The sequence below is a fragment of the Poecile atricapillus genome, chromosome 1 (assembly GCF_030490865.1).
Source record: "Poecile atricapillus isolate bPoeAtr1 chromosome 1, bPoeAtr1.hap1, whole genome shotgun sequence".
Classification (NCBI taxonomy): Eukaryota; Metazoa; Chordata; class Aves; order Passeriformes; family Paridae; genus Poecile; species Poecile atricapillus.
The window spans coordinates 86,717,351-86,745,350 of NC_081249.1; the positions used below are offsets into that span (position 1 = coordinate 86,717,351).

The 28,000-nt window shown below is 45.0% G+C and overlaps 1 protein-coding gene across 1 annotated transcript; it reads right to left on the reverse strand.

Annotated features, from left to right (window-relative positions):
• On the reverse strand, window positions 1–27,885 carry LOC131590384 (alpha-2-macroglobulin-like protein 1). Its single transcript, XM_058860423.1, has 37 exons — window positions 27,719–27,885; window positions 26,924–27,107; window positions 25,660–25,710; window positions 25,179–25,323; window positions 24,475–24,527; window positions 24,142–24,162; window positions 23,450–23,609; window positions 22,758–22,842; window positions 22,252–22,363; window positions 20,886–20,994; window positions 20,237–20,346; window positions 19,265–19,429; window positions 18,747–18,971; window positions 17,764–17,827; window positions 17,180–17,325; window positions 16,460–16,606; window positions 15,101–15,274; window positions 13,999–14,104; window positions 13,337–13,445; window positions 13,017–13,242; window positions 12,672–12,798; window positions 12,410–12,531; window positions 12,184–12,235; window positions 11,790–11,873; window positions 11,037–11,213; window positions 9,756–9,837; window positions 9,500–9,656; window positions 8,168–8,242; window positions 7,270–7,423; window positions 5,679–5,860; window positions 5,063–5,278; window positions 3,717–3,838; window positions 2,874–2,964; window positions 2,162–2,230; window positions 1,805–1,907; window positions 593–634; window positions 1–205 (listed from the first exon to the last, which is right to left on the reverse strand). The coding sequence occupies exons 1-37, from the start codon at window positions 27,784–27,786 to the stop codon at window positions 180–182; spliced, it is 4,341 nt and encodes a 1,446-aa protein (XP_058716406.1). The 5' UTR covers window positions 27,787–27,885; the 3' UTR covers window positions 1–179.
• Window positions 27,886–28,000: the final 115 nt, after the last annotated feature.

Sequence of the window (28,000 nt, forward strand, 5' to 3'; positions counted from 1 at the left end):
TCTTTACAGGTTCCACATGCTTTATTTTGTTTTCTCCCAAATTAATGTGTATTAAGCCAGTTTTCACATAGAAACATAGGGCAAATGAAATAGGGTGCTGCCAACACAGCAGGGAGGAGGAGAGCTGAAGCAATGTTTTCCTTATAAAGGCAGAAAACTCAGGTTGCAGTCAGAGCATACTAGGAGGAAACCTGCCTTGAGGCATCTGTAGAAAGAAAGAGGAAAGAAAAGGCAAAGTGCCTGATGAATTTGTAGGAAGATGTCTGCAGACTAAGAGATTTTAGGGGGTGAGTTGCTGCATCTTTTTATCACTGACATAGGCATTTCCAGTTAGATTTGGGATACTGTGAGGATTGTATGGAAATTAAATAATTAGAGATCATTTTAACCTTCCATGGTATACTCAAGCTTTAGTCTACACTGAGATTAATACCCAGGCTAGAAACTGTGCCCACAAGAAGTAGATCCCAATTCAGCCTTCAGGAAGGCTCTAGTTCACATGACAGGATGAAATGCAGAGAGAGGTGGGATGCTTTGCCTGCTTACCACCAGTCCTCTGCTCTGTTCCAGCTGGAAGCCTGTTAACACTAACCTGAACTGCAAGGGAAAGCATATTCTCTTGCCGTGCGGTCATCTGTAGAAACAAGGGGGAAAGGGTGGTGAGCTGCAGGACTGCATGGTAGGGTAGTGCCAAATTTCTTTCTCAGCAGCACAGCCATCTCACTACCTTAATTTTTCACTCCTCAGACTGTGAATGCAGGAAAAAAGACACATCTCTAGTGGGTCAGGCCAGGAATCTGTCCCCACAACATGTATCCCCATACAGCTACAAAAGATCACTTTGTGCGCTGTGACACCTTCTAATGCAAGGACACGTTTTTTAAATAAAAAACCTTTCCCCAGTGTGTCCTGATAGCCTTGCTTATTTAGTGATAATTAGTATTTTCATGTCAGATAGCACTCTTTAAATTGTATGTACTAAGCACAAAAATTATTGTACAGGATGAAATAGCAGAGAAAGAACATATTAGGTGACAATATTTAATCCAATTAATAGCTGGATTAAAAAGTGTCCTTTTCTTGCCATGGTGGGGAAGGAGCAACAAGAATGGAATTTAGTATATGACATGTTGTGCTGCTTCCTAAATCTCCAGCAGCAGTTTTTCCATTTTGGTCTCAAATTAAAAAAAAATTAAAAAAAAAAAAAATCTTAATGTTCTATCTGCTGTTTTGTCTCATACTGAGTACAGAATAATTGGAGAGACTCAAAATATCATCAAGATCTCTCCTCTCTGTGCTAATAATTCATTTAGAGCTTTAAAGAGTAACAAATTATTTTCCTATGATCCTCTGATACACGGCAGAACACAATGGATGGTGGGATTTTTACAGTATACATGAAACGCATACTACTAAATTCTGCCTTCTAGTGGATCAAGGTAGCACTACGTAACACTGATTTTAAATAAATGCCTAAGTATTCTCAAGAGAGCTAAAAAGCTGGAGAAGTCATGGCAAATTGTCAGAGAAGTCTTCTAGCTTGAAGCTAGAGGAAGAAAACAAACACAGTCGTGGAACACATAACACCCCACAACATAATCTTAGTGCCAGGCAGCCTTGTTTCAAGAACTTTTCTAAGCAAGTGCCTACTTGAATATTGAAGTTTTGTACAGAGGAAACCCAAGTTTGAAGTTGCAGGAGGACGTGCACTGGAATAAGGGAATTAAAGGGAATTAGGGTCACAGAATTATGTCTGAGTGGGAGGCACAGTAGTTACTTTACACCACTGTCAGTGAAATCTCACCTGGCTTATAGTAGTCATAGATGTGCACTGTTGCAGCTTTCAGATTTTGCACTTCAACATCTTGTTCCACTGAGATGTTAAGCTTCAGAGAACTCTCACCCAGCTGGAGAGAAGGATGGAAGTGAGCAAAAATGCACTGATCATCTCAAAATCACCTACATACTGACTTTACTCCTTCTGCATCAGAGGGGTTTTCTTCTATCTTTCCAGGTTCTTCCACCCTCTTCCTCTTCTGTGAAAAGTTTAGCCTACATGACCAGCCTAGAGATTTGTATTTCTAATCTGCAAAAGTCCCCATGCAAAAGTACATCAGTTACTACTACTTGAATGGGCAGTTCCCTGTGGCCTTCCTCTTACCTCCTCCAAGTAGATTGTGATTATGTCTGGTTTTACCTCTGTCTTTTTCACAAGGGGTACCTTCTCCAGCTGTATAGGAAGCAAGAGATGAGCTTGGTTAGCATAAGTTTATTGGCCTGCCCTGTTTCACAGCAGGTTTGGTATTGTCAGTGAACCACTGTTGACAAGAGCACTTAGCCTAGCCTGAGGACTAGTCAGGTCTGCCTTCCTCGGCACTGAGATTGTTGGGAGCACATCAAGCCTTAGAAAATATTTTTCAGTTTTGGTACAAGTGTCCTTGGGCCATGTTCCTACTTTCATCACTTGGAGCAAAGGGAAAACTGGTTGGTACAAGCCTGTGTTGGGTCTTCCTTCTTTTGAACACTGGAGCATGTAATTGAACAACTCTATGGGATTCGACACCATTTTATGGAATATCCCTAAAAATGGCACTGGTAACTGCAAAGGGGCCCAATGCACCCCAAGTGATTCTAACTAGGTGCTTTTTCATCTTCTCTCTAACCTCTTCCTGTGTAGGCAATTCTGACTATGAATGTGAAACACTGCACAAGCACTGGTGCAAGTGGAAAGTTGCCTTGTGAAATAGCCTGTTATATCTGCACTTGTAATTACCATTCTCTGACACTTCTTAAATGTTTGGAAATTTCTGACTGAGATACTTCTGGAAAATAGATTTTGATATCCTCAAGGGAAGCTGAAGGAAAAGTCTTACCTCTTTCACAGAGCTCTGAAGAGGAATGAACCCTGACAGCATCTCCACCTCCACCAGGGCCATGTTACTTGTCCCACGGTCCCCTACATATCTGAAGGGGGTCAAGAGAGAAGCACATTAGATGTGGAAGGCTGCACAGCATTTCTAGGAGATACTAATGGGCACTTCCAGACTTTGCTCTGCCCTACAATGATATGAAAGCTCAGCAGTATGTCTAACTGCTAGGACAAAGGGACAAAAAATGGTCTCCATCTACTCAATATGGAGACAGATTGTGCAGCATATGTGTATGGTTAATGTGGAAATAATATGGCATCCTGTTGTCTTCTCCAACAGGTGGAAATGACCTTTTGCTGTTACAGGCTGAGTGGTAGTGTTTGTATTGTTCTCTTTCAGTAAGGACAGTAAGGCATGCAGAATATGGATCAAGACTCTCATCCTAGACAGAAGCAGGCAAGTGAAATGTGGATAGGGACTGGAGCTTCCACTAGTCTAGTTCCAGCAGAGGTTCTCAGTACAGAGGGAGGCACCTCAGGGCTGGTTCAGCCCAGGATGCCAAGCATCTCCCAAAACGGGAGTTCAGCTGCTGGTTGCTCTGGGGACTGCTGAGCTGCTCTGTGCTGCCTGAGACAGTTGCTGTGGTTCTGCAAGACACTACCAGTGCACTGCCATGTTTCTCCAGGCCTTAATTCTCAGTTAACTATCTCCTTGGAATGTATGGAGAAGAAGAGGGTCATCCTTGTGTCCCTGATTCTACAGACAGGAGGCTTTCATGGGGTTCTAGTCGTACAACCGGGTTAATGCTTTTTTCCACTGAAGAAAGAGCCTCGAGGGGTCTCATACCTGACAGACATATGGATGTCAAACTCTTTCCTGACACCATCACATTCTCTTGGTACTGTTTCCACATCCAGGACAAGGACCTCTTCTGTTTTTGGTGGTGGGATGTTGTAATACAAAGTAGTCTGGTGGGGGAGAAAACATCTCTGTGAAGTGCCCCAGAGTTTCCCTGAGTAAAGGACTACCTGTGCCTCCAGCTTTAACAGGTTAGTAGCCAGTGGCTAACACAGGTGGACTCAGATGCACTTTCTGTTCAGAGATGTGCTGTTTAGCACACTGCATCAGATACACCTGCCAAATGAAACCCCAAACCTGGAGACTCAGCTGTCTGTGCTTCAAGGCCTTATTCAGCCTCATTAAAAAAAACCACTGTTAAGGTTCAAGGTAGCACATTAGCTAAAACACTGGCCCATAAGGAGAAAGAAGTTTAACTGCTAACTCTTGACATGCTAATAGTCAGTAGTTCTAGGTCTCAAGGGGAAAATACTGGTAAGACATTTGCAGTTCTCTTAAGAAAGAAGAATAAAAGATTGGAAGACAGCAGGCAGGATGATCACATTCATCCAAAGAGCAGCACAGACCAATCTTCGTCCACCTGCCTGGTGACTGACTGACTCCCCAGCATGTGCTCATCAGATGTCTTGTGCTCATTGACTGTATGCAAGTGTAGCCAAGCAGTGAGGTTCTAGTTACCTCCTACATGCATTAATAATTAATAATTGTTGTGTTCTCTCAACTAGACACTGCTTGCAGAATCTCTGTGTCATAAGATTCTCTGTGGGCGTCATCTGAACAGAAGTGGCCCAGCAAAAAAGGTTTTCACAGGGAGTGACTTGAGTTCTTTGCTGCATGAATGGCTCACAAGTGAACTATCAAAACTGCCAGAAGAATAAGATGTATCCTCCTAATAGATCAGTTGTGTTGCTGTACTGGAATAAGAAGACCTTGGTACCACATCACTTCCCATCTCTGCATGTGATAACAACCTAAGAATGTTGTGTCAGAAGACTTACAGTGTGCAGCTCCTGAAGCAGTGACAACATACAACCAAAATTGAAGTATGTACTCTTTGTCTCTTTACTCCTGACTTCAGATCTACTGGTCTCTTAAAAATGGCATGCCTCTGTAGGCTAGGACAGCAAAGCTGAGACATTTCTGAGAAAATACCAGAGATGATTACATGAAACCCTGTCAACAAAGTACACCTGAGTACCTTCAAGCTTGACATGATTCTGCCTAGAAGGCAGAATCCTAGTCAGAACTTGAAGCTATAGTACCTGCTTAAAGCCAAACTTCACTTCAGCAGTCAGAGGCAAAACCTGAGAGCTCTGTTCCTTGCACATACATACCTGGACGTAAACACAGCCACTGCCTGTCGCTTGCACTGTGTAGGTCCCTGTGTCTGCAAGGAGAGATGCCTGATGCAAGACCAGCTTGTTGTTCCTGTGCACATGGAACTGCAGTGGAGAAGCCCCCTTCCCTTTCACTGCCACCTTGACATCTCTGATCTCCTGAGGAATCAGGGCTGCATACTGAGCGAGGGCCTGCAGGCTGACAACCGTGTCCTGGAGGGAGAGTCAGAGTTGCTTTGCTGCGGGGCCACGCAGGACAAGAGCCAGCACACCAGTTCAGGGACTGCAGGGAAAACCACAGTCCTCATGACCCTGATTCACCCTCTGACACAGGCAGGCTCTGTAACATTAAGTGCATAGGTAAGGGTCTATGCCACTGGCAGCAGGATGATTTCTGTTACCTGGAAAAGGCAGCCTGTGAGCTCCAGACTTAGCAGTGCCAGAGACCCTGGCTAATCCCAATTATACTACACAGAGTTTTCTGATGGCACTCCCCTTCCCAAACAGGGCTCATAAACCTTTGCCTGCAAAGGATGGGTCTAGAGTGGCATGCACATGAGAGATTCAGGCACAACATCCTTCTCTTTACCCCATAAATTTCCAGGTTTGTTACCTGTGTGGAAGCAAATCCTCCAAAGGCATTTCTTTGTCCACTGAGCCAGTGCACAAGCTTGCTCACAGAGGCTTCACTGTGTGACAAGTCTGGTTTGGAGATATGAGCCAGGATGATGTAGGCTACTGTCTCAATCGTGGAAGAGGACTTTTCATCATCAGATTGTGGTGTCAGTAGCTGTGCTGATTGCAGAAGAAATATAGGGATAAGAAGAACAGTAGATCCCTGTGTATATTCTAAGTTATGTCTTCAAGCTTCAGCATTTTTGCTGTTTCTGCATTTGCCTACCATAGAGTAACAGGATCCCCTATGCTGAAAAGCTCCAGGACTCATTTCCAGTCACTTGCACCTATTGTAAAATAATTGCTCAGTCTTTAAGGGAGAATTGCTGTCAGGCTACTGGAGGAGAAGGACTACCCAACTTTGCTGGCATCCAAACTTGTGCAGTGCATGGTGAAGGGCAATTTTAGCAAAAGCTGGGCTCCCACCTCAGGTCCAAGCTCAAAACTACTGAATATTTTGCCCCAGTGGTAGTAGGGAACTAACAAAAATTCAGCTAAGGATTTAGCTAATTGTTCCGGGCTTAATTGTGTTGGAATCTTCTGCAATGGTACAAGTGTGAAAACCTGAAATGCTTTTGAATTCAAAGTCAGTTTTCAGAACAAATCTTCACTTTTGAAAGAAGAACCACCAAATCACTTGTTTGCATCCTACCAGCCTCAAGACTTCAGAATTTAGAGTTCAGAAGACTTCAGAGAACTTTCATTATGTTTATCACAGTGGAAGGTTTTTTTCCTTGTTCCATGTGTATTATCACAGAGGCCACTCTGAACAAGCACTGCACTGAATATGTGCAATTCTACTCTTTCCTGTTCCAGCTTGAGTGGCTGTGCAGTGAGCAACACCCAGTAGCTGATCAGGCTGAAAAATCCTCTCTCCCTTTGTGTTTTTTTTTAAATGTTATTTTTCAGCCCTCAAGGTAGTTCACCACATTGCCAAACAAACAAATGTGGGGAAGAACTTACTTAAACCAACTTATATAATATTACAACTGTTTAGCCATAGGCTTAGGTGCTTTGAACACCCACCCCAGCATTCTCACTCAGAAGCCTATTTTTTTTCCCTAAGCTAATGAGACAAAAGAAGGAACCAAGCTCAGTAGCGCAGCAGTAAAGGTCCACCCACCCAAGGGTCCTGAGCTGAGTAGAGCAGCAATGAGGAAGCAGTCAAAAGGTATGAATTTTTCAGGTAGATGTCCTGACCAGCAGCTGAACAGACATGGTGAAACAAGTTTGCTCTGCAAGATCTCTTGTACTATATATGAATTGCTGAAGAATGACAGGAGCACCATGACAAAAATAAGCATTTAACTGCACAATTTAAGCATGGATCTCCTCTGCTGCTTTTGATTAGAAATTGTTTCCTGGGTCTGAGAAAACTAGAGATTCTCTTTGCTTGAATAAATTATGATTTTCTGACACAAAAGCATACTTGAGAATAGCTAAATTTCCCAGAATGCTGCAATTAAATGCTACAGGTATCAGACCTTGAACACAGTCGTGATCTCTAGGACCCCAAAGCAACAACCCACCAGTTTCCTTCTCTATCATATCCAGGAGCTGCTTTCTCATCTCCATGTCCTTACTCAGTGTGAAGACGTAAGCCATCAAAGCCTTGACATAAAGGCTTGTCTCATCAAGTGTTACCTTCTTGAGGCAGTGTAAGGCATTATCCAACATGGTGTCCTGAAAAAGGAATCCAAACCAAGTGAATTTCCTCTGACCAAACAACATGTTGTTGTGAACATCTGTCCCAGACACATCCTTGATGTAGTTTAGTGCCAGCATCTCCCCCAGGACTGTGAAATGTGAGGTAGAGTGGTCAAAGCATCACTGACTGTGGGTTGGAAGCAAAGGTCTGCTGGATTTATCATTGGGATTGGGGATTGCTAATACAGTGGAGAATCCAGCAGTAGGAAGTGTCTGCTAACATACTGGCTCAGAATGTCAGATACACATGCTGTGGGTGTCTGATCCTGAAGAGTATGATGTTTTTAGAACTGTACCATTAAGCCTGGAATATCAGTTCTTTTTTTTCTAGAACAGTCTTGAAGATCACTGCTTTTATTTGGGGGGAGGGGGGACGGTGCATACCTGAAAAGCAGTCTTTTATTTCTCCTTTAGCTCTGTTGATCAGTTTAATGAAATCAGTTGCCTCACCCTGCAAGCCCTTTGTTATTTTCAGACACAATTGTTTCCCTTGAGATGAGCTGGGAAAAGCAAGTGCTCTGCTTTGCTGCAAATCAGGCCATTTATATTAAGAACTCCCCACCAAGTTAAAATTTTCCTGCTTAGCTTACTGTGTAGCAATGTGGGAATGACAGAACCATTCACCAGCTCAAGCTGGGTACTCCCTGAAGCCCCCAGCCAGGGGAGAAATGAATGGTGGAGCATGTTCCCAAGCCCTACATGAGTTCAGGTGTGACTTACATTCCTCTCCAGATTGAGTTCCACCAGTGCAGCAGCAATATAGGCTGTTAATGAGATCGTATCATCCACACCACCCTGCAAGCACACAGGAAGTCATCAGGAAAGGAGAAACCCAGCAGCAATGTGCTTCTAGGCATTCTTGGACAGGAAAGCCCTCCAGGCTCACTTGCTGAATATCCTGAAAGTTTGCTGTTGAGAGCAGTCTCAGCCATATTGTTCGCACAGCCTAGACACCCCTTCTCATAGAAGGGCATGAAGCAAACTGTAAGAAATTTATTTTATTAAATATGTTACCACTGTACACTTGAATGAAGTTTTTATGATGCAGGATTTACATACAAGAAGTTATGCAAGTTTACATATAAGTCATCTGACTTCTTATCTCAGAGAACATTCATTCTTGGGGAGGTTCTGCTTACATTCTCAGAAATGAGACAAGCATAGATCTAAAATGAGAGGGGGAAATTGGGCTAAGCATCATTCACACTGACTAGAAGAAACTTTATGAGGCAGGTGAAGGTGCAAAACCTATTCCAAAAAGTTCTGTTCAAATAGAAAGCTCAAGGTGGGAAATTAATGACAGTCAGACAAGCATGAACTGTCTACACATGTACTCTGTTTTATTTTGTACTGCATCCAAATTTTAGGAAAAAAATGTATAACCCTTTGCTTTAGTAATGTAGCAGCCTGTTTTCTTTCATAAATTTGCCTTGTATTTAAGGTGAGCAATTTTGCAATCTGACCAGTGTGGATTATTTGTACTTTTACAAAGGCAATGAACCCAAGCCTGCCATGCTGAACATGCACTGTTCAGTACCTAAGCTCTAGGGCATGTTCACCAAGAGTTTGGTGCATTTCCAGCTACACTGCAGGGATCATTTGGGGGATGCAAAGCTCTTGAAGAAGTCATATTTTTGAGGCAGTGGAGGGATCACTGTGTCTTCAGATGATCCTGTATTAGAGCACAGAGTACTGTGCACTGTAAGGTATGAGAAGAGTGAGAACCTAGCTAGGGTATTCTGGACAAGCACTAACATATTAAAATATTTTTCATTTCCCTGTGTCTTTGTAGTGCCTTGGTACAATTAGCTGTGTTGTCTTTTGGCTAGAGTGAAAATTAAGAAAGCCTAGCAGAGTCTAAAACTTCACACAGAGGAAATGACTGCTGGCTTAAGCCATGTTTTTCATTCTGCTCTGAGAAGGTGCCTTAGCTGTGCTAGGCTACGGGGAAATTGCTTTGTGCTACTGTTCACAGTGGAAAAGCCTGAGGAAGAAACCCTCTGCCTCACATGGAGCTCCTCCTGCTCCCACTCCCATGTCTGGCAGCCATACCTTCAGGTCATTGTTGAAGAGCTTCCCCACACTCTGGAAGCAGCCACTGGGCAGCTGGTGCTTCTGCAGCCAGTGCAGAGCGCTGTGCACGTGCTCCTTGTCGATGTAAATGTGAGAGCTGGCCTGTCCAAAGGACCTGGCTACAAAAGCTGTCAGCCTGTGAGCAGAGCACATGGAGGAATCCCACGTCACAGCCAGGAGATGAACCAGCAAGGATGATAGGTTTAGGATGGCAACAGAAATTCTGGTCACTCACCACGTGTTGCCCTGCTCATCCCCTTTCCCAAAGGCACTGTAGGAGCCATCGTCGTGTTTGTAGAGCAGCTGACGCTGGTAACCTGTGATAACAGGACATGACTGGTTGTGAGGACCTGTAGCACCTCAGACTGTATCCCTGCCATGGGAAGATGGCTTCACAGCAAGAGGTTTCACCAGGTCCTACAGTCAGAGCCGCTGAGACAAGCACAGCAGGCCAGCTCCCCCTGCATCCCACAGCATCAGTGTGACAAGAAGCAGTTGCACAGCACTGCTGAAATGGCCATGCAGCTGCTCTGCATTACTGGAGCTGTTTGGAGCAAGCGGTGTGGGTTCCTGCCCTTTTGCAGAAGGGTGACATGCTTAGCCATCTCATGGCTCCCCATGTCCCAGGGAGCCCTCAGGAGCTTTGCTGTGAATAAAAAGAGTGGTAGGAGTGAGGAGGAAGGCTTTTCCTAGAGACGACACAAATAAAACCCTAATTGCTTTTCAGCACTCCTCCTAGCCCTGTTGGGACTCAACAAAGCATTTTTTGTGGGATGTACAGGAAGCAACAGGGCCATGCCTTTGAGCTCTGAGGGCAGATTGCTGTCTGCATCTCCCTCCACCCTCCTCACAGCCGTACTGTCTACCCTTTGACTTTCCTTCCTGCCACCACCATTCTCTTGGGTAGCCACCCCTCTCCAGACACATGTACCTGTTCTCAGTACATGCTTGCAGTACAGAGAAAAAGGAGAAAAGTAAAGGAGTCAAATCCTGTCCAGACAAAGAGACTGGCAAGCTGAAATATGAGGCACATTACAACATGAGACAGACACTGGCATTATATTAAATTCAGATTATACTGGAGAGAATTGACATGCCCCCAAATATGTTTTCTAAAACATGGGGAAACTCTAAGCTACTGAAATCATATCTATTTCCAAAGGTCACTCTTTATTCCATGTAATAGCAGCTGATGCCCTCTTTCCACAAGATGCTTCTATGAGCCTTGGACTGATAAGGGAACAAATAGGCATCACATAATGATGGAAATCACTAATTACCTACACCTTTCTCAAAAAAGCAGACTTAGTACCTCAGTTACCGACAGAAACAAGTTGTATTTTCTTCAGAAACTTTTCTTTCCATGAGACATTTCCCTTTTCTCTGTGATACCTTCCTTTGTCACAGCTCTGGCAGTCACTCCTGCACCTGCCCTTCAGCTCCCCACCAGACCCTTTCCCTATACTCTTGATTTATTGCAGCTTCATTTTGCAGCAGAAAGAAGGACGATGCTTACCTGTTGTCAGAAATGTCAGCGCTTTATCCTTAATTTCTGGGTTCAGTTGTTTAGTCTTATTCAGGTACTGGAGTATGAAGATGTTTGGTGCAAACAGGACCATGTTCTGTTCACCACAGCCAAAGGGCATGCTTAGCAGCCTGTCTAAATTTTGAAGTGCTGGACCCATGATGTCACCTTACATTTGAGAGGAGAGACAGGAGAAGGGAAAAGCATAGACACTGAGGAGTGTGAAACAAAAGGACTGCTGCCTTCACTAGACCCTGCTGGGATCCTAGGAAAGAGCTCTGGATGAACAGACGTGATTGAGATTCCTGGTGACCCCTTCTACATTAGGCCAGTACAGAAAGAGAAGACATCATGGCTCTGGAAGGAGGAAGGGAAGCTTGAGGGGGTCAGAACAAAGGTAAAGACAGCTGTCATTCCTGAGCGGGTACCAAGGTGGGAAAGGAATTACAAAATTGGTGGAAATACGCAGGGATGGTTTTGTTTCACTTAGGTGGATGGCAGCGACAGAAGTCATAGAGGATATCCTGATTTGTGCCTTTTCCTCTAGACACTTGGGGATCACCTAGGATCATTCCTTATGATAGGAATAAATATTGGAAAATATTACTTGATCCACATTTCTGAGGCCTACATCACACCTCTTAGAGATGATCTCATGAGGAGCTGGGTCAATGCATCAGTAAGGCCAAGGCTTTGTGCAAGATTTTTCACTATGGACTCAAGAGCAGGGAAAGCCTTTCTCACCAATCACAGAGAATGTGACTCGGGCAGATCCCTCCAGCACTTCTGCAGGCAGAGTCAGGGAGAACTCTTCAGAGACGGTGTTATCTGAGGAAGGCAGAACCCAAACATTTGTCCCATGGAAGAAGCCATTCATGTAAGGGTAACATCCAGGGAGACCCAGGTGAAGCATAATATGACAGCGAGTCACAGGAGCCAAGACATGCAAACAAATGCCTCAATACAGGAACTTTTGCCAGGTAAAAGACTGACAGGGACAAATTATAGTGGTTGTTCTTCCAGGCAGGAATTTTGTTTGTTCTCTGATTAATCCCCCCCACATCTGAATATTTGCATTAACCCTGTCCCTTCCATCCTGGTCTCATGATCATGGCAGTGAGGAATTTTTGTCCCCTACCTGCAGGACAGAGAAAGGCATTTTGGGTCTTCTCTTGTAGGACACCACCTGGCTGCAGATGGAGAAAGAGTAGTTCAGATAGGGAAGACAGGAAAGGAAGTCACCCTGCCTTAGCAAGTTTGCCTGATGTCCAAGAAAGAGCTGAACTTCCTCTTAGCATCTTTCTGACTGCCCCAGGGGACAAACTCCTGCCCCCAGGGGTTCTCCACCCTGAGATGTGACCAACCTTCACAAGCAGAGATTTTATCACTGTGTCTCTCCCTCCTTGTGAAGGTGTCACAGCAGTCCTGTTACCACACAGGCCGTGTGACTCCTCTGCCACGCTGCTCACGGTGACATTCACTTTGCCTGCAGGGAGCACAGGAACATGTTGCTGAGCACTTGCAGCAGACTGCTGTGTGTATGAGCATTAGGTCCAGACATGCAGACGTGGGCAAATTCCACCCCTCCTCCCACCAGCTGCCGCACATCCCTCTGCCCAGCCTCACCCAGCTTGGTTGCCGTCACTTTCCACACAAAGGTTTCTGCTTTGTTGGCACAGAGGCAGCTGGTGAACTGGCAGCTTGGACAGGCATCCACCTTTAGTTCTGGAGTCTCCATGAGGGTGGTGTGGACCTGAGCATGGTTGGATGTACAAGCACACATTGGGTTAGTGTTAGTAACAGGCACTGCAGCCAGCAGCAAATACCCTGGGTCATAAAGTGTGAGGTTGTGCTTTATGGCCCAGATACCAGCATCTAGGGTTCCTGAGGAGCTCAGAACTTGCCTTTGGCCTCAACTTTTTGTTCTGACAGAGGCCATGTAATTGGGGAAACTCACTTGGAGGAACTCACCTGGATACAGTCCTTGAGGTAGTTGAAGACAGTGGCTTTTAGACTGAAAGTCTCTCCTTGGATCACAGAGTATGGCAGCGATACATCCACAAAGAACGGCTGGAAGACTCTAAGAGAGGTCAGAGGTGAGAAACCAAAGCCAGTATCAGCAACACAGAAGGTGTTGGCATTCCATTCTGTGATGGTGTCAGGTACAGCAACGTGGAGAGACGCTTGTCCATCGCCCCTGCAGCAGGAATCAGAAGAGGAGGACTTGCTTAGAAGCAGTGAGAATACTCCAGGAGTGACCCTGGAGAAGGAAGGCAGAGGCTGTTACCAACCCAACAGAGACCAAATCCCAAATCCAGGTCTCTGGGAAAAGTGTCCGTGGTTTTGGCTTCTCCTTGTCATCGGAGCGAGGTTTAGAATCAGCAGGGGTACCTCGGCTGCCTGGTGGAAAGCAAGTGATACCTCAGAAAACAGCATATAAAGCTACAGGTGTAACTAGCTCTTCATTCACATGCAATCTAGGACAAACCACGAATGTTTTGTGACACAGAACAAGAGTGGACAGGGCTGGTGTCTCGATGAGAATCTGCCACAGTGTGGGTATCTTTGGGGAACAGAGTTTAAGGAGACAGAGTTGGATGGAGTCTAGCCCAAGGCTCAGTCTGATGGATCCAAATTTGATCTGGATCCAGGGGGAGACAGCACGCTAAAATGGAGTCACACTCCTTTAAATAATCTGTGAAAGTGCTGGCAGAAAGCACATTACATTTTGTATGAAAAACACTGAACACAGGGACACCAAGAAAGCGTGGAGATTTGAGCTTCTACCCGTGATTTGAAAATCAGGTCCACTGAAATGGACACAAGCTTTGTTACTCTCATACACAAACAAGAAGTGCAGCAGGATGGGGGTCAGTTGTCTCAGCTGCAGGCTGGCCAGAACTGGGAGAGGGAAGACCCTTCACTCAAGAAGTTGGATATGTGTGTTCCTTACCATGAATAGACTGGTTTTTTAGATATATCTTTTTTTTAAAGTCTGGAAGCACACAGGAAACAGGTTTCTTGATTCTAGTGTTGGTAAATATTTTCATGCGCAGTTTCTGAGAAAAAAGTACAGATAGTAAATAATATATAAATAAAGGGGAACAAGGAATGTTGTAACTATCTTGTGATCATGGGTATCAAGTTGAGGCTGGTGGCCAGTGGTAAAACACTTTTAAATGCTGCTTGTTTATATCTATATGCGAAACTTTACAGGCTCAGACTCTTACCAGTGCATGAGGAACGCTGGGACCAGCTATTGAGTCTCATATAAGTAGATTTCAATTAGATGTACACTTCATATGCCTGACCCTAGCAATGATACATAGTCTAAGGAATAAGCATCTAGGAGACAGCACAGTAACATGCATTTTGAAAGGAATCAGGGTCTGCATTTGTATGGTAGAGGTCTGTCAACTTAGGAAACCCATGCAATTCAGACTACATTTTGGGTTGTTTTCAGTGTGTTGTTACCCTCTTTTCCTACTTTGAAATGCTTCAACTTGCATATATTTTATTAAAGAGCATTCATTCTGCCAGAAGCAGCACTTCTTGCATTTCAGTTACCAAACATGTTAACACTTTCTGGCTATCATTCTTATTAGCACATTAATTTATTTCATTGCTTGTCTGACAAGACAACAGTGTTAGATATAAACAGATATAAAGCCAAACTGTTAAAGACTTCCTTTTATTAAAACTGCTTTGAGGATAAGTAAGAAGACACCCAATGAAACACAGAGTAAAATAGTTTGTAAAGACAAAAATAGCCAAGTGGTTATTGGTCAGAATATGGTGAGGTGCTCAGGTATTACTGCTGTATTCTTGCCACTCCCCCTATGTAGTTTTGTGAGCCTGAAGTAAATTTGTTCATTTTCACCCTATCTTTTTCTGATCAGGTGATTTGTACTGTGCTTACTCAGCTTTCCCCGTAGTCCCCAAATGAGTGTGACTACCCTGAACAGCAAGGAACAGATGATTTCTTGTAGGCATTCAAGATGGCATATTGGAACTCACTAGCTCAGGAAAAGTTTAGAGGAGGTGTAGGCACTCACCTTAAACAGGCTATAGACATCAGCCTCACTTTGGTACCATGGTGCACCCATCCGAGCCTTTTTGTGGGGCCTGGGCTGCTGGGGCAGGCAAGGGTATGCCTCAAAGTCTTCCAAGCGGTAAGGCAAGCCTCGTCCTCCGACTGTGAAGCTGTCCTCAAAGATTTCCTCATACAACTGCAACGGAAAAACACAGGTCTTCCAACAGAGCTGGCCAACAAGAACATCTATGGGTCAAACTTTTGGGTTGTAGCCCTCTGTTACATATTTCAGAGCTTTGCAGCTGAGAAAGTTGGCACTGACCCAGCATACACTAAAAGTATAAAGGACATACATAGGATAATATATAATAAAGGACATAAATCCAAGCAGTGGAGGTAGACAAGCGGTTTTTAGGCTGCAAGACAGTTTCAAGCCTTTCAAGACCAGGGTACAAAATTAGGATAAAAATGCTTCAGTTTAAACACAAGGCATTGGCACATCTGACCTACATATTTAAAGATTATTACTTAAAATACCTGTTAGTAGATTATGCAAGTGCTCTGCACTAGAACAGCATCCCTATGAAATGGACCAACAGCTCACACTGTAGGCCCTATCAACAGGTGTAGTGCATCCCCCTGGATTTGGTGAGGCTTCTTTGTAACACACTCTACTGCTATAATTTAAATTACAGCTTCCCATGAGGCATATACCTGTTTTATCTCTGGTACACATTGTGGATTTATGTTAGGATTTTCAATTATTGCAGTATTTATGCTCCAAATTTTAAATTCATTCCTCTGAAAGGCACAGCTGCTTTAAGGTAGGTACCGCCAACTCTTCTGATTCTCAGAATCCACCTGGGTGCTGACAAAATACTGACCACCAACCGCTGTGTGCTCTGGGTGCTCTCATCTAGCTACTGTTTTCTAAAGAACTTCTCCCAACCACTGATCTGTCACGTGGTTGTAACTCTGAAGTGGTTGGGGCACAGCAATAGGAGGACACTGCCAGGGCAAAATTCCATTTTAAAGGCTTAACTTTACTGGTTGGTGGAAGATGTTAGAGCAGAGATGTGGATGTGAGGGAGGCTGCTAAGCGCCCTCCCTCCAAGCAGCAAGCACCAGCATCTCCTTGAAGCAGCTCTCCCTGCAGTGCCATGTAGCATCCATCACCCTTCAGGCAGAGGCTGACAGCACAGAGCTGAGGATGAGGAAGATGATCACCCCATAACTGCTCAGAAGAGGCCAAGGAAGGGAATGACAGGGCAGCCACCCAACACTGCAGCTGTCCTGGGGTGTACTGTGGGCTTCCTGCCACGCATGCACAGAGGGAAGGCAGGCAGACGTCAGGGGGTTGGACATGGTAGGCTGCACTCACTCTGTCTGCTGTTAGGGTTTGGTTCTTCTTCAGGAGGACACTCTTATCAACAGCTTGCACAGAGCACAAGGACCCTGGGGCAGCCTTGAGGTTCAGTCTGACTTTTGATCCTGGGACCTCCTCCTTGTGTGAGAATTCCAGTGCCACCTGCAGAAGAAGACAGGGTCTGGGGGCTTAGCCTTGGAGAGTGGGACCCTGTGACTCTTATATGTCTGGGTAGCAGAGAGAAAGCCTTCGAATAAGGTAGGGAAGGGGAATGAGGTGCTGAATCAGGCCATCCTGGAAATCCTTTGGGAAGGTTGAAGAGGCTGCAGCACACACAGCCTTAGCCAGAATTCCTCTACCACCACACATCCACAGCCTTCTGATCCATAACTGCCAAAGAGAGCTAAGCAGACAGGTTTCTCTTCTGCGTTAGGGAGAGTTTGAGGGACAGTGTGTTCCCAGGTCAGTAAAGGGGAACAGGGAGAGAAAACAGAGTACAAGGGGACCTGGTTTACTTCTTGAGCAAAGCTTGGCAGTTGGTGTTGTGGAGAGCAAGACTAAGCATTCAGGGAGAAGGAGGTTACCTGTCTTGTTTCCCAGCCAAAAATACTGGGCATCTGGTTTTGCATATATCCAGCTTTCACCATTCAGATGAGGATAAAACAGGACCAGGAACAGCAGCAGACCAGAGCACATCAGTGATTCCATGACACTCCTTGTGTGATTTCTGCTCACCTTATGTCTGAAGCACTTTTCTACTTCAAACTGCTCCACATCAGCCACCACCTCTCCATCTGAGAAGACGGCATACACCAGAAGCTTGATGCCAGGTAGGAACTCATTGCCAACAGGCAGAGTCAATGAGAAGGAGCCCTGCAGATCTGCACAAGACAGCAGCAAGGAAGAGAGGGATAACATCCAAACGAATCAGCTCATTGGAGTGGGACACACATTAAGAATCAAAAGAGGGACTTAATAATTTCTACCTGCAGATAAGAACACCCCACACAGACAGGGTCACAAACTAACAATAAACCAAGCATACCAGCCATTTCTTTGACTCACATTTCTCCAAAGGTACAAGTTAGCAGCAAAGTCATAAGATTGGATATTAGATCAATTAGACAAGAAAGAAAGATAGTTGCCTATAAAGACACTAAATTGAGAGGAGATTGTGTTTGTCTTATGAAAAGGATCACCACTAAGAACTCAGTTCTTTATTTCCCACCTGTGGATAAGAATAACACCTGCAGACAGTCATTGGAGAGCTGTCAGTTTTCTGGGGTGTGTTATGAGACACTTCTCATATTTTTACTCACTCTCGTGCTGGGTAATTGGCACCTTCTTCGCTCTGCTGAAAAGGATCTTGCCTTTTGCTATCACCTGAAGAACAAAGAGAGGCGCCATTCAAGGGTCTGAATCCCAGGAGTATGAGAGTGTGAAAAGAACACAAGAAGAGAGAATTATGTCTGACAAATGTTGCCCCAGAAGTTCCTCTGGCGGGATATGATTTCCAGAGTTCTGCAGCAGAGATGTTGATGGTATAGCTTGGTAGGATTTGAGAGGTGTTGGTTAGGCCATGAGAAGGGGGCTGCTTGCAAAGCCAGAGGTACTTCTGAAGCTATGGACAGCTGCTCTTAAGACCCAGTGAACTCTGATCTTTGCATTACTAGGATACAGTACTTTTTGACTGTACAAGTGAATTCAGTCCAGTAACCAAGACAGTCATACCCTCTCAGCTAGTCTTTAGTCACACCCTTGTTTTGACTCACTTTCTTGAAAGTGGACTTCATCAAAACACAATTACATACTTCTGATGTGGGTCAAGGCCCCGGATCAAGGCAAGGGCCTTTCAAGCTTTTCCCTGCACAGATACAGGCGGGGGAATGTCAGCTGCCCCAGAGATTGCCCCTTAGCTCTCAGACAGATTGCCCCAGACACAGATAGACATCTGGGGAACACCTTCTGGGCAGAGTTCAGGCTAGCCCTCCACTGCCACCCATGTGGACATAAGAGAAAGTAGGGCAAATGGCAGGCATCTATCACCCAAGCTTAGGTCAAGACATGGATAACAAAGCAATGCAGCTGGGGGCTAGGAGCAGGTCCAGGAACTGGAAAGCAGGCACAGGTTTGGGCAAAACAGAAGTCGCAAACTATCTAGTTTAGATAGATAGTTATCTATCACAAACTGACTGTCTAGGAGTAGCTTTACCTTTCTTTGAGTATCTCTCTGCTGTGAGGAAAGGGTAAAATGCCAGTAAGCATAACCTTGCCCTGAGAATCAGCTGTCTTCTGTGCTCACCAAGTAGTAGAAATCAATGTGGTCTTCTTCAGAGCTGAGTTTATTCTGGGAAAGGATATAATCCACCTGCACTTCCTGCTCTTGATCACAGGACATCACATCATCCTTGGACTTGATCTCAAGGAAGCTGTTGCTCTCAGAGTAGAAAGGTTTCAGCCAGTGGAAGCTGTCCTCTCCTTCAATCTCAAAAGATGGTCTGTCATCACTTGGAGGGTTGTAGGTACCCTTCCGAGCACATAAACACAAGGTGGCAATACAGTTAGTATCAAGTCATGCAAGGGAACTTGTACACCTGCTGAAGCTCTCTTATCACCTGAGCTGATGGCAGAGTGCACATCTGTATGCTTAAAATAATTTGCTGAAATGTCATTTTAAAGTCTCTTACGAGATTTCCTCTTACAAAGTTTTAGCAAAAATCTAAGCCTAGTAGATTTGACCACAGTCTCATTTTTCCTCCTTTATCTTTTCATGGGACACACCCCACACCAGACAAAAGATTTTCAGTGGCTGATACTCACCCTCAGAGAAACCATCGTGCTGTTCCAGCTGGTGGTATCCAGTGTGAAGTGAGCTTCCCCGTTCTCATCTGTGAGGAGTGACAGCTGTGTCTCCTCATCATTGACATCAACTATTAGATGGATTGTTACATTTCTGAGGGGAGACTCTGCACTGTGGCAGAACATCTGGAAGTATGTAGGGAAGTAGGGAAGGAAGTTAATACCCTGCTGTGCCAGACTTGGAGGCACTGCCAGTGCTTAGTATTAATTGCTTCTATCACTGGGTTCCCTCAGCCCTTCTAGCTTTCAGACCGGTTGGAAGGATCCAAATAAAAGTCCAATAAATGCATGAAACCAACAATCTGAAGCTGTTCAGGACTGGAACAAAATGTAATACAGGCAAATGAGACATCTCTGTTGTGGGAAAAGGTGAGTTCCTCAGGTCCTGAGATGTTTCTTGGACAATGCTGCAGGATCTTTGATGATCAGAAAGAGATTTGTCCCTAACAACTTAACTCTTGCTGTTCCTTGCCTTCCATGCTGGGGTCAGTACTGGCCCATCTGAAAGTGTTTCTAACCTCAGGACAGCAGTCCTAGCTTCACCCAGGGGACCTGAGTCAGAAAGGACTGCCACTGAACTGATATGCAAGGCTTTAGAGATTTCTGCCAAGTTACCATCAGCTTTCATTCAAAGGGAATGTTATGTGCCTGCTGACGCCACCCCCATCCCATATGCACAGACTACTTTCAGGAGATGCTCCTAGGGAAGCCTCCAGAAACTGCAGCTGGCCCCACAATTCCAGTCCAGGAAATAGACTATGTTAGGATGGGGAGAAAAAAACTTCTTCTGCAGGATGCTTCACTCCTAATTTCTGGGTGCCAGCAGAACAGCATTCACTTTCCAGGAGTGAGTTCAAGAGACTGTTCCTTTCTTCCTACAAAAAGTTATATCTGTGATGCATTCTCAGCAGAGAAGGAATCCATGAGTGTTACCTTCCCTGTGTATGGTATCCCACGTTTGTAGAACGGATGGAGGTTGATGAACTCTACAGATTTCATTGTCGTTGCAACAGGAATTAAAGCAGTTTCCACAGAATGGGCTCCTGGGTGGGGAGATGAAAAATTGGTTGAATTTGAAGCAGTGGTCTTAGGGAAGCAGAAGAAAAGAAGCCACCTCAACACTACCTACAACACTGAAAAATTCTGAATTTAGGAGAGAAAATACATTCTTCTAGGATATGATTCCCTCAAGCTTTCTGGGCTTCCTGCTTCATGACATGATGCATCATAGCCTATAAGTATTTATTTATATGTTTATTCATTTATGTTTTTTTGTAGATAAAGGGAAACTAGATGATTGTTCAGTTATAAACAGTCCAGCGCTTTGCAGCTGGCTGGGAGCACCCTGGTGTCCAGGCAATCACTAAAAAGTTAGACACATGCAAAGGGAGGTGAATGGTGGAGAGGATTAGGAAATCTGGTGAAAACAGATGGATGAGATACTAGAATAGAGACTATTACCATGACAGAAGATTTGGGAACCATCAAGTTACTTTTTCAAAAGAAATTCCACTGCCACAGAAAGACCAAAACCAAAAATGTTGCCTGTGAAGAAGAGAATGATCTGCATATTATCCAGTACCTGTTCCGTTTTCCACCATTTCTCCTACTGCAATTATGTGTTTGTCAGCTTCATTTATTTCCAGAGCTTCTGTCTTCATTGTGAAAGTAGTGCAGCCATCCTTATTTGTCTGCAGACAGAGAGGAGAACAGAAAGAAGGAGTGTGATGTGAAGGAAGACAAACTGTTCCATAGATGTCAGGCAATCCTAAAGAAGTATTTCCATATATTATTGGAACAGAAGAAAACTCCCAAATCGAAAATGCAGAAACCCATCATGGATAGCTTAGGCAGAAAAGAAAATCAATATGCTTGGATTAAACAGTCACAAAAGAAGTGGCAAAAAAAAAAAAAAAAAAAAAAGGCACTTAAGGCAAATCACGTAAGGGTTAATTATGTCACAGAGAAACTCAGGAGGCTGAATTCAGCCCAAATCCTGTAGCTGAGAGAGTGTGAATTTCATTATGTGAGCCAAAGGTCCCCCTGAAATGCTATGGCCCTGATGAATAAAGCCTGACAGTGTGGCTTTCCAGACATGACCATTGCTGTGATATGGCCATATTAAACACAGGCACCCTGCCAGGTACAGATGGCAAGAGCTCTGCCAATCATTGAGGCAGAGCCTGGGTACAGCCCATGTTTCTAGCCATGCCTGTGAAGTGCTCCTCAGAACCTTTCAGGGTCTCTTACATGCCATGTGGAGCTGGCATTCAGCTGGTGTTTTGCACAGCATTCCAGCTGGAATGAATTTTAAAAGATGCAGAGATCCAGCTAGATTTTTATATTCTGGCTCATTGATGGCTGGTCTGACATTTAGAAATGTTTTCCTGTGGCTCTCAGGCCAAAAGAGCTGCATCTGAAACCCGTGGGAAAAAAACAAATGTGAAGCCTAACCACAAAAAAATAATGAACACAGATGAGAAAAAAGTGTAACCAGCAATGGACATCATTTCAGACCAGACACTAGCAAGCTTAAGATGACCCATTGTGCAGGGATAGAGCAAGAAACAGGGCAGGGATCCACAGCCCATGGGATGCTCTGATAGCCTGCTTATTGGTGGGAGTGGTCACAGGGCTAAATAGCCCCATCTGATGGGTGCTCTGGTTGCCTACAATATGATACAGACCCTTGGAAAAGGTCCCAGGCACCACTGCTTCCCATAGCTTACACCTTCTCCCGAAGCACGGAGCTAGGGATGTGCAGCTAGAGAAGTAATTCAAGCAACAGAGTTATGGGAAGAGGAATCAATTATCTGATCACGTCCAGAACCGGGAAGACACCAGACTGAACAGGTTGGTGCCCAAGTGAGGTGCATTGAGGCAGGTTAAGGGGGCAGAAACACATTTCCAGCACATGATACTTTTTGATCTCCTATTTGTTCACCTACCCAGCTGTTTTGCCTCTGAATCGCTGAACTTGTAACATCGCCTCCCATGGCCTGGGACGGTGTCGTAACAGTAATGTTTACTTTCCCTTGAACAGGCTTCCCGTAAGTATACCTATGTCAAAAGAGAGAAACATTCACCAAAAGACAGTCTGCTGACTGTTGGCAGAAATATTGATATAGGACACCTCCCATCCTCATCAGGGGAAGTGGAGCCTAGAGAGCTTTGCTTTGTACCTTGTTTGCTCAGGAACTTTAGCTCATACTTTAAAATCATTCTGCATCCCTCTCCACCCACTATACCCAGAATCTTCAGTGTCCCTTCAGCCTCACAGTAAGTGACCAGGTGTGAAAAGGAGCCCATTCCAGAGAGTGATCTGTCTCCCGAAGACACAGGGAAACGCAAAAAAGATCATACTGACAAATGGAAGACCACTTACTTTTTATGAGCAATCTGGAGGTGACAGTGGAGTCAAAGAGCAGAGATCACAATGGTATCATGTACTCACTTGCCACAGACATCCAGCTGAAATTCCTCATCTGCTGTAGTGATATATGGAGGGTGCTCAATTTTCATCTCAAATTTTTTCAGCACTGTTTGGAAGACAGTAAGATAAGGATGGAGGAAAAAAAAATGGATGGTGTGGATGAGTATGGACACTGTCAGAAGTTGTGTTATAGCTGCAGTCCAGATGAGGGAAAGACAGTGATGCCCCCAGTTCTTCATCAGCACACTGCAATCGAGTTACTCCCTCCAGCCACACCACCCTGTATTTGCTGCTGAAATTGCACATGGGACTTTCTACTCCAGCTCAGTCAAGCTTAACACTTAAATGGCACAGGGTTTTTCTTTACCAATGCCAATTAGCGGGACTAAGATGTAATTACACTTCCCATTGTAGCAGCTGACTGGAGTGGATGACAAGCCTATCCCAGAAAAGGAGTGACAATGAGCAGCAAAATGTGCTCATTACAGGGCTCAGATGCAGGTAGAGTGAGATGTCAGCCCACAGCCTCTCCTTGGTACCCTTTGCAGCTGCAGAACCCCCTGCCCCATGTGAGGTGTGCACACAGACCCATCCATGTCCCCATTCTCTTGTTCTCCTGCGGCAAAAGGTGGGATGAACACAGCTGCATCACCCTGCTCTCTCCTCCAGCTATCCACACTGCTTTTCCTTCCCCTCTGACGCCGGAGTCTCACCATATTCCTCAACACGGAAGGTTTTTTGAGCCATGCCCTGCTGCACTGAGATGGTATATCTCCCAAGGGATGCTTCAGATGCCAGGGGGAAAGACAGATCCACAATGCCATGATTTGACCTTACATTCAGCCACTCAGCAACACGGTTGTATTCAGGATCCTATTTGGGAAAGGACACGCAGAGCCACAAGTCACGTTGGGAGCCCATGTACCTGGCAGGTCCAGCCATGCTCAGGCACGAGAAGTCACTACAAGGGCTCAAACTTGACCCAGTAGAGAGGACTCCAGATCACCAGGAGAGAGACCTTTACTTCCCTCCAGTATTATTTTAATAAACTTTGAACTACAAAGGCTGCCAAGAACAGTAAAGCAGTGCCACTGAGAAGTGGCAACATCATAACACCATGGGAAGGAGAAGCAGCTGTGCTGCATCTCTTGAGCACCTGTCGCTGTGCTCTGTGCAGCCAGGGTGTTGGGCAAAGATTGGGTGCTGCCTTGTCTTTTGGAGAGCTATGTGCACCACAGAGGTATTGGTGTGAGAAAAGCCCAGGCTGACTATGGAAAAACCTTTGGCTGAACCTGAACTATTACCATAACTTCATGAAGTTACATTTGTGGCACAACTCTGGGAGCGAAAGATCACAGTAGAAGTGACAGATATACATCCCTTTGGTCACTTCTTAGTCACTTACCTGTAGCCATATCTGGGAGTACTGTAAAAACAAGAGAAACACAATCTTAGTTTTCTAAAACAGCATCCACATGAACCAGTATAAAGAACTCTGCCTGACATGGGTCTCTGAGAAGAAATTTCTGCCCCATCCAGGCCCACAGTACTTCTCCTCTTCCCTCTGTGTCAGCTTACGCTGGTCTTTCTCCAAAGGACCAGTGGTTGAGTGGTTTCCTCCTAAGATAATTTATTCTTATGGTTTAGCAGGCATGAAGGGAGATATCTTTCTCATCAGACTCTCAATGTATCTCACACTGAAGCTCCTACTTCTAGAAAGGCACAAAGTGATACTCACTTCATTTTTGATGACCTTAAGGTTCTCATCAAGGTTCACAATTCGAAATTTCACTGTAGATAAAAAGAAAAACATAGTAAAGCATTCTGGCTGCAACATATCCTTGCACAAACCTGCTTCTTCTTTCCTATGCCCCAGTATTCATGCCTCTCTGTTTACCTCAGAGGTACTCAGGTCTTTTTCCAAACAGCCCTCCACAGCATCTCCCACCCCAGGGCTTTGTCTGGGAGGTTTATACACAGCTGTGTGCTGCAGAAACACAGTGCCTTTACCTAGATAGGTTGAAAGTTAAACAGTGGGGTTGTCTATAGTGGGGTCTGTCTGCAGTCCATTCATATGGTGAAGACTGTGAGGACTCTGTAATTCTACAGCTTGGAACTGACACCCTAGGTTTTACTCAAATATGAACAACAGCCTTCAAGGCTGTCCATTGTCCTGCAGAGTCCTGGCTTTCTCTTTAGGTCTCACTAGAGATATGACACCAAAACAGCACCCAGGGGCAGCAGGCTGGGAACTTGGTGTAGCACACCTTGGAGGGGAACATTCTGGCTCAGACTGTTCCTAGAAACACTGGATAATAGAGATTTGCTTCCTTCCATCTCCAACAACCTTAGCTTGCTGCACTTGGTGAAATCTTCCCTCCAGCCGTGGCTGCTGTCTTGACCCTTCCCTCCCCATTTCCATATGCCAGCTTCTTGCCTTACCTGTTTCTCCAGGTTTGTATAAGCCCTTGTCTGTCTCTATCAGAATTATAGTCTTCTGGGGCTGAACCAGAACTTTCTTGTGACCCTCAAGGAGCACATTGTCTCCGCTGTGGATAAGGACATGCAGAAAAGCCACCTCCTCTGACTGTCAGGTTAAAAAAAAGAAACAAATTACCTCAGACTACCAAAGAACTTCAAAGAGAACCAGAGGCACTTGTCCTTCCAAAATCTCCAATGTCCCCTCCTCCTTTCATCTCCTGTGATTTAAGTCTCTCCCAGTCATAGTCTTCTTTCTGTTGTCCAGCTTCTTCATTCTCTTCTCTTTGCCTTTCTTCTTGTCATGTTTGCCTCTTTGCACATTTATTTTTCCTCTTTCCTATCTTTCCCACCCTACATCTCCAACATTAACATGGCTCAGGCACAGGAGAGGCTGAAGCCCTCTAATTTGTAAGACGAGAGGAAGACAAGAGATATATCCTACCTGTGTCCCAGAATAATCTGTTTTCATGGGAATTAACATGAGGTCTGGTACCTAGGTTGTTTGACACAAGGAAATGGAAAATAAATTAATCAGAAACTTTGCATCTGATCACAGATATACAGCATCATCTCACTTTTAAAAAATCCCCAAACTTCCATCCAAATTCTTCTGTATGACTCTGTAACCCACTTGTGATTCTAGGGAGAAGCAGTCACTTGTTCATGAGCTTAACAATGAACTGACCAACATGTCATTCTCCCACTTAACATAAATGTGAGAGTTTTATGGAGCTAAGTAAAACCGTAGGAAAGCCAGATCTGGAGTAATGGGAGATGGGATACCGATGAGGCAAACACAGGACATCTCAGCATCAGAAAGATTGAGCTCCGCAAGAAAAAGATTTCTTTGGTGGTTTTTAATTTTTTACTAACAGCAGACTTCCTTGGCTTTCCAGAACCAGGACTCGCTCTCTCCTAAGGGCTGGCACCAAACTCTTAGTTAATCATTTTCATGTTGATGTAAAAACCAAAAGTGACTACAGCCCCTCCTTGAATTCTGCAGAGTCTGCAGGGCAATCAGGGCATAGGCACAGCGACTGTGCAGTGCTGAAGAAGATGGGGCAGTTTGTAGAGCCTCAGCACCACACACATCTCCATGGCTCTCCAGAAACATAGCTGAAGGTTCTGTGTGTCTACATAAGCTAACTACAGCAGTTAGCAATGACAGGAATTTGAGCCACTCCAGAAATATCCAGACTGCCTCGGTGAAATTCAGTTCATTGTGGGTTCAGTGCCATCACAGCTAAATTAAAGCAAGCTCAATGTCTATGCAGGCTGCAACTACATCTGGCAATGTAGATGCAGCTTTAGAGCAGAATGGTCCTCTTAGAGCTGAAGGGGCAGGCTCCTGAGGAATCAAGGATGAAAATAATGTATTTCCAATGCATTGACTTTTGCTGTGATATATAAGCACTTTTAGGGACAAAACTATGAGTAAATTGAAAATAAATGCTTAACACCACACTTCAAGTGGGATGAAATGTGCTGATACAGATCACATGAGCAGATTTTTTTCTGCCCAGGAAAGATTCTCTACTACCTTAGACTCCAGAACACCATTGTATTTTGACTAGCACTGGTAGGGAAATATACTTGGCCTGCTTGGAACCTACGGCAAGGAAAAGGACAGTGTACCCAGAGAAGTGCCATGCTCTTGTGTGAACATGAAAGCATCCAGCCAAATCAGTAACCACATCTACACTCACCTGGAAGGTGATGCTCTGAAAAGTGCCTGGCTTCTCCACATCCTGCTCCACCAGGGTGTGATTCTGGGTTTCTGTCTGCAAGGTGATGGCCAGGTGGACGGCCTCAGTTAGGGAGCTGAAGTGAATGTAGAGCTTCTCCTCATGGGACTGCTGAATGATAGCAGGGAACACCACCATGTAGTGACTAGAAGAGAGCAGTCCATGTTCAAAAACAAGTCAGAGGCTGAGGTGGACAGGCCAGAATGCTTTCATGAAGAGGTAGACCAAGGGTGAGAAATATCTGGAGGATTGCATTGAAGGAAGTTCAGCACTTTTAAGCTCCTTTCTAAACAAGCAAGGAGGAATATGCCCAGTATAGAGAACTCCCAATTTCTCTGTGTCACCACCCTGCCACCAGCCAGGACACAGCTGCCCAGTCCACGATACTCCCAGTTGCAAGCACACAGAGCAAGGCTGTGTGGGAAGCCAAGCATTCAATGGCAGAGGCATAAGGCTTCTGTCTTCACACCAGACTTCACCCCCACCAGCACAGCATGAAGAGAGGCAAAACTCCTGTGGTCTCTGTAGCTTTGTGGTGTGTGCAATGCAGTTCCTGCACAAGCCAACACCAGGGGCTGCCCCTGCAGCAGTGCACAATGCCCAGGACTCTGCAGGAGCTGCTTCTGCTCAGCCTCCCTGGGAGCCAGGCCCCCACAATCCAGCCCTGTGAAGCCAAAGAATGCAGCCCCTCAGCACCACCCTTCAATGACAGGCCCTTCCACCAAGCCCCCCAAAATCAAAAGGAGAAATTCTCACGGTTCCAGGCTTTCTGCAGCTGCAGCTGGGAATAGGGTCAGGGCTAAGAGGAGCAGTGGTGCTCCCATTGCTTGGGCTGGGACAGACAGCTGACAAGATCCACGCTGGAGGAGAGAGCTGCAGGTACTGATGGGTTGGAGCAGTCCTAAATACCCCCTCAGATACTCCTAGGTTCAAAGAGTAGGGGAGTTAATATATGGAGATAATACCTTTTCTAGGCTAATGACTTTAGCTAATATTTACTTGCCCCCACCAACAGCAGAGTGAAGGTCACACAGCACA

Excerpts from the sequence above, each read along its gene's own strand:
- LOC131590384 (XM_058860423.1), bottom strand. The coding sequence starts at position 27,786 with ATGGGAGCACCACTGCTCCTCTTAGCCCTGACCCTATTCCCAGCTGCA. Across the intron at positions 27,108-27,718 it reads GCTGCAGAAAGCCTGGAACC|TCACTACATGGTGGTGTTCC; the intron begins GTGAGAATTTCT and ends GCTCTCTTCTAG. Across the intron at positions 20,347-20,885 it reads AATGGTGGAAAACGGAACAG|GAGCCCATTCTGTGGAAACT; the intron begins GTACTGGATAAT and ends CTCCCCACCCAG.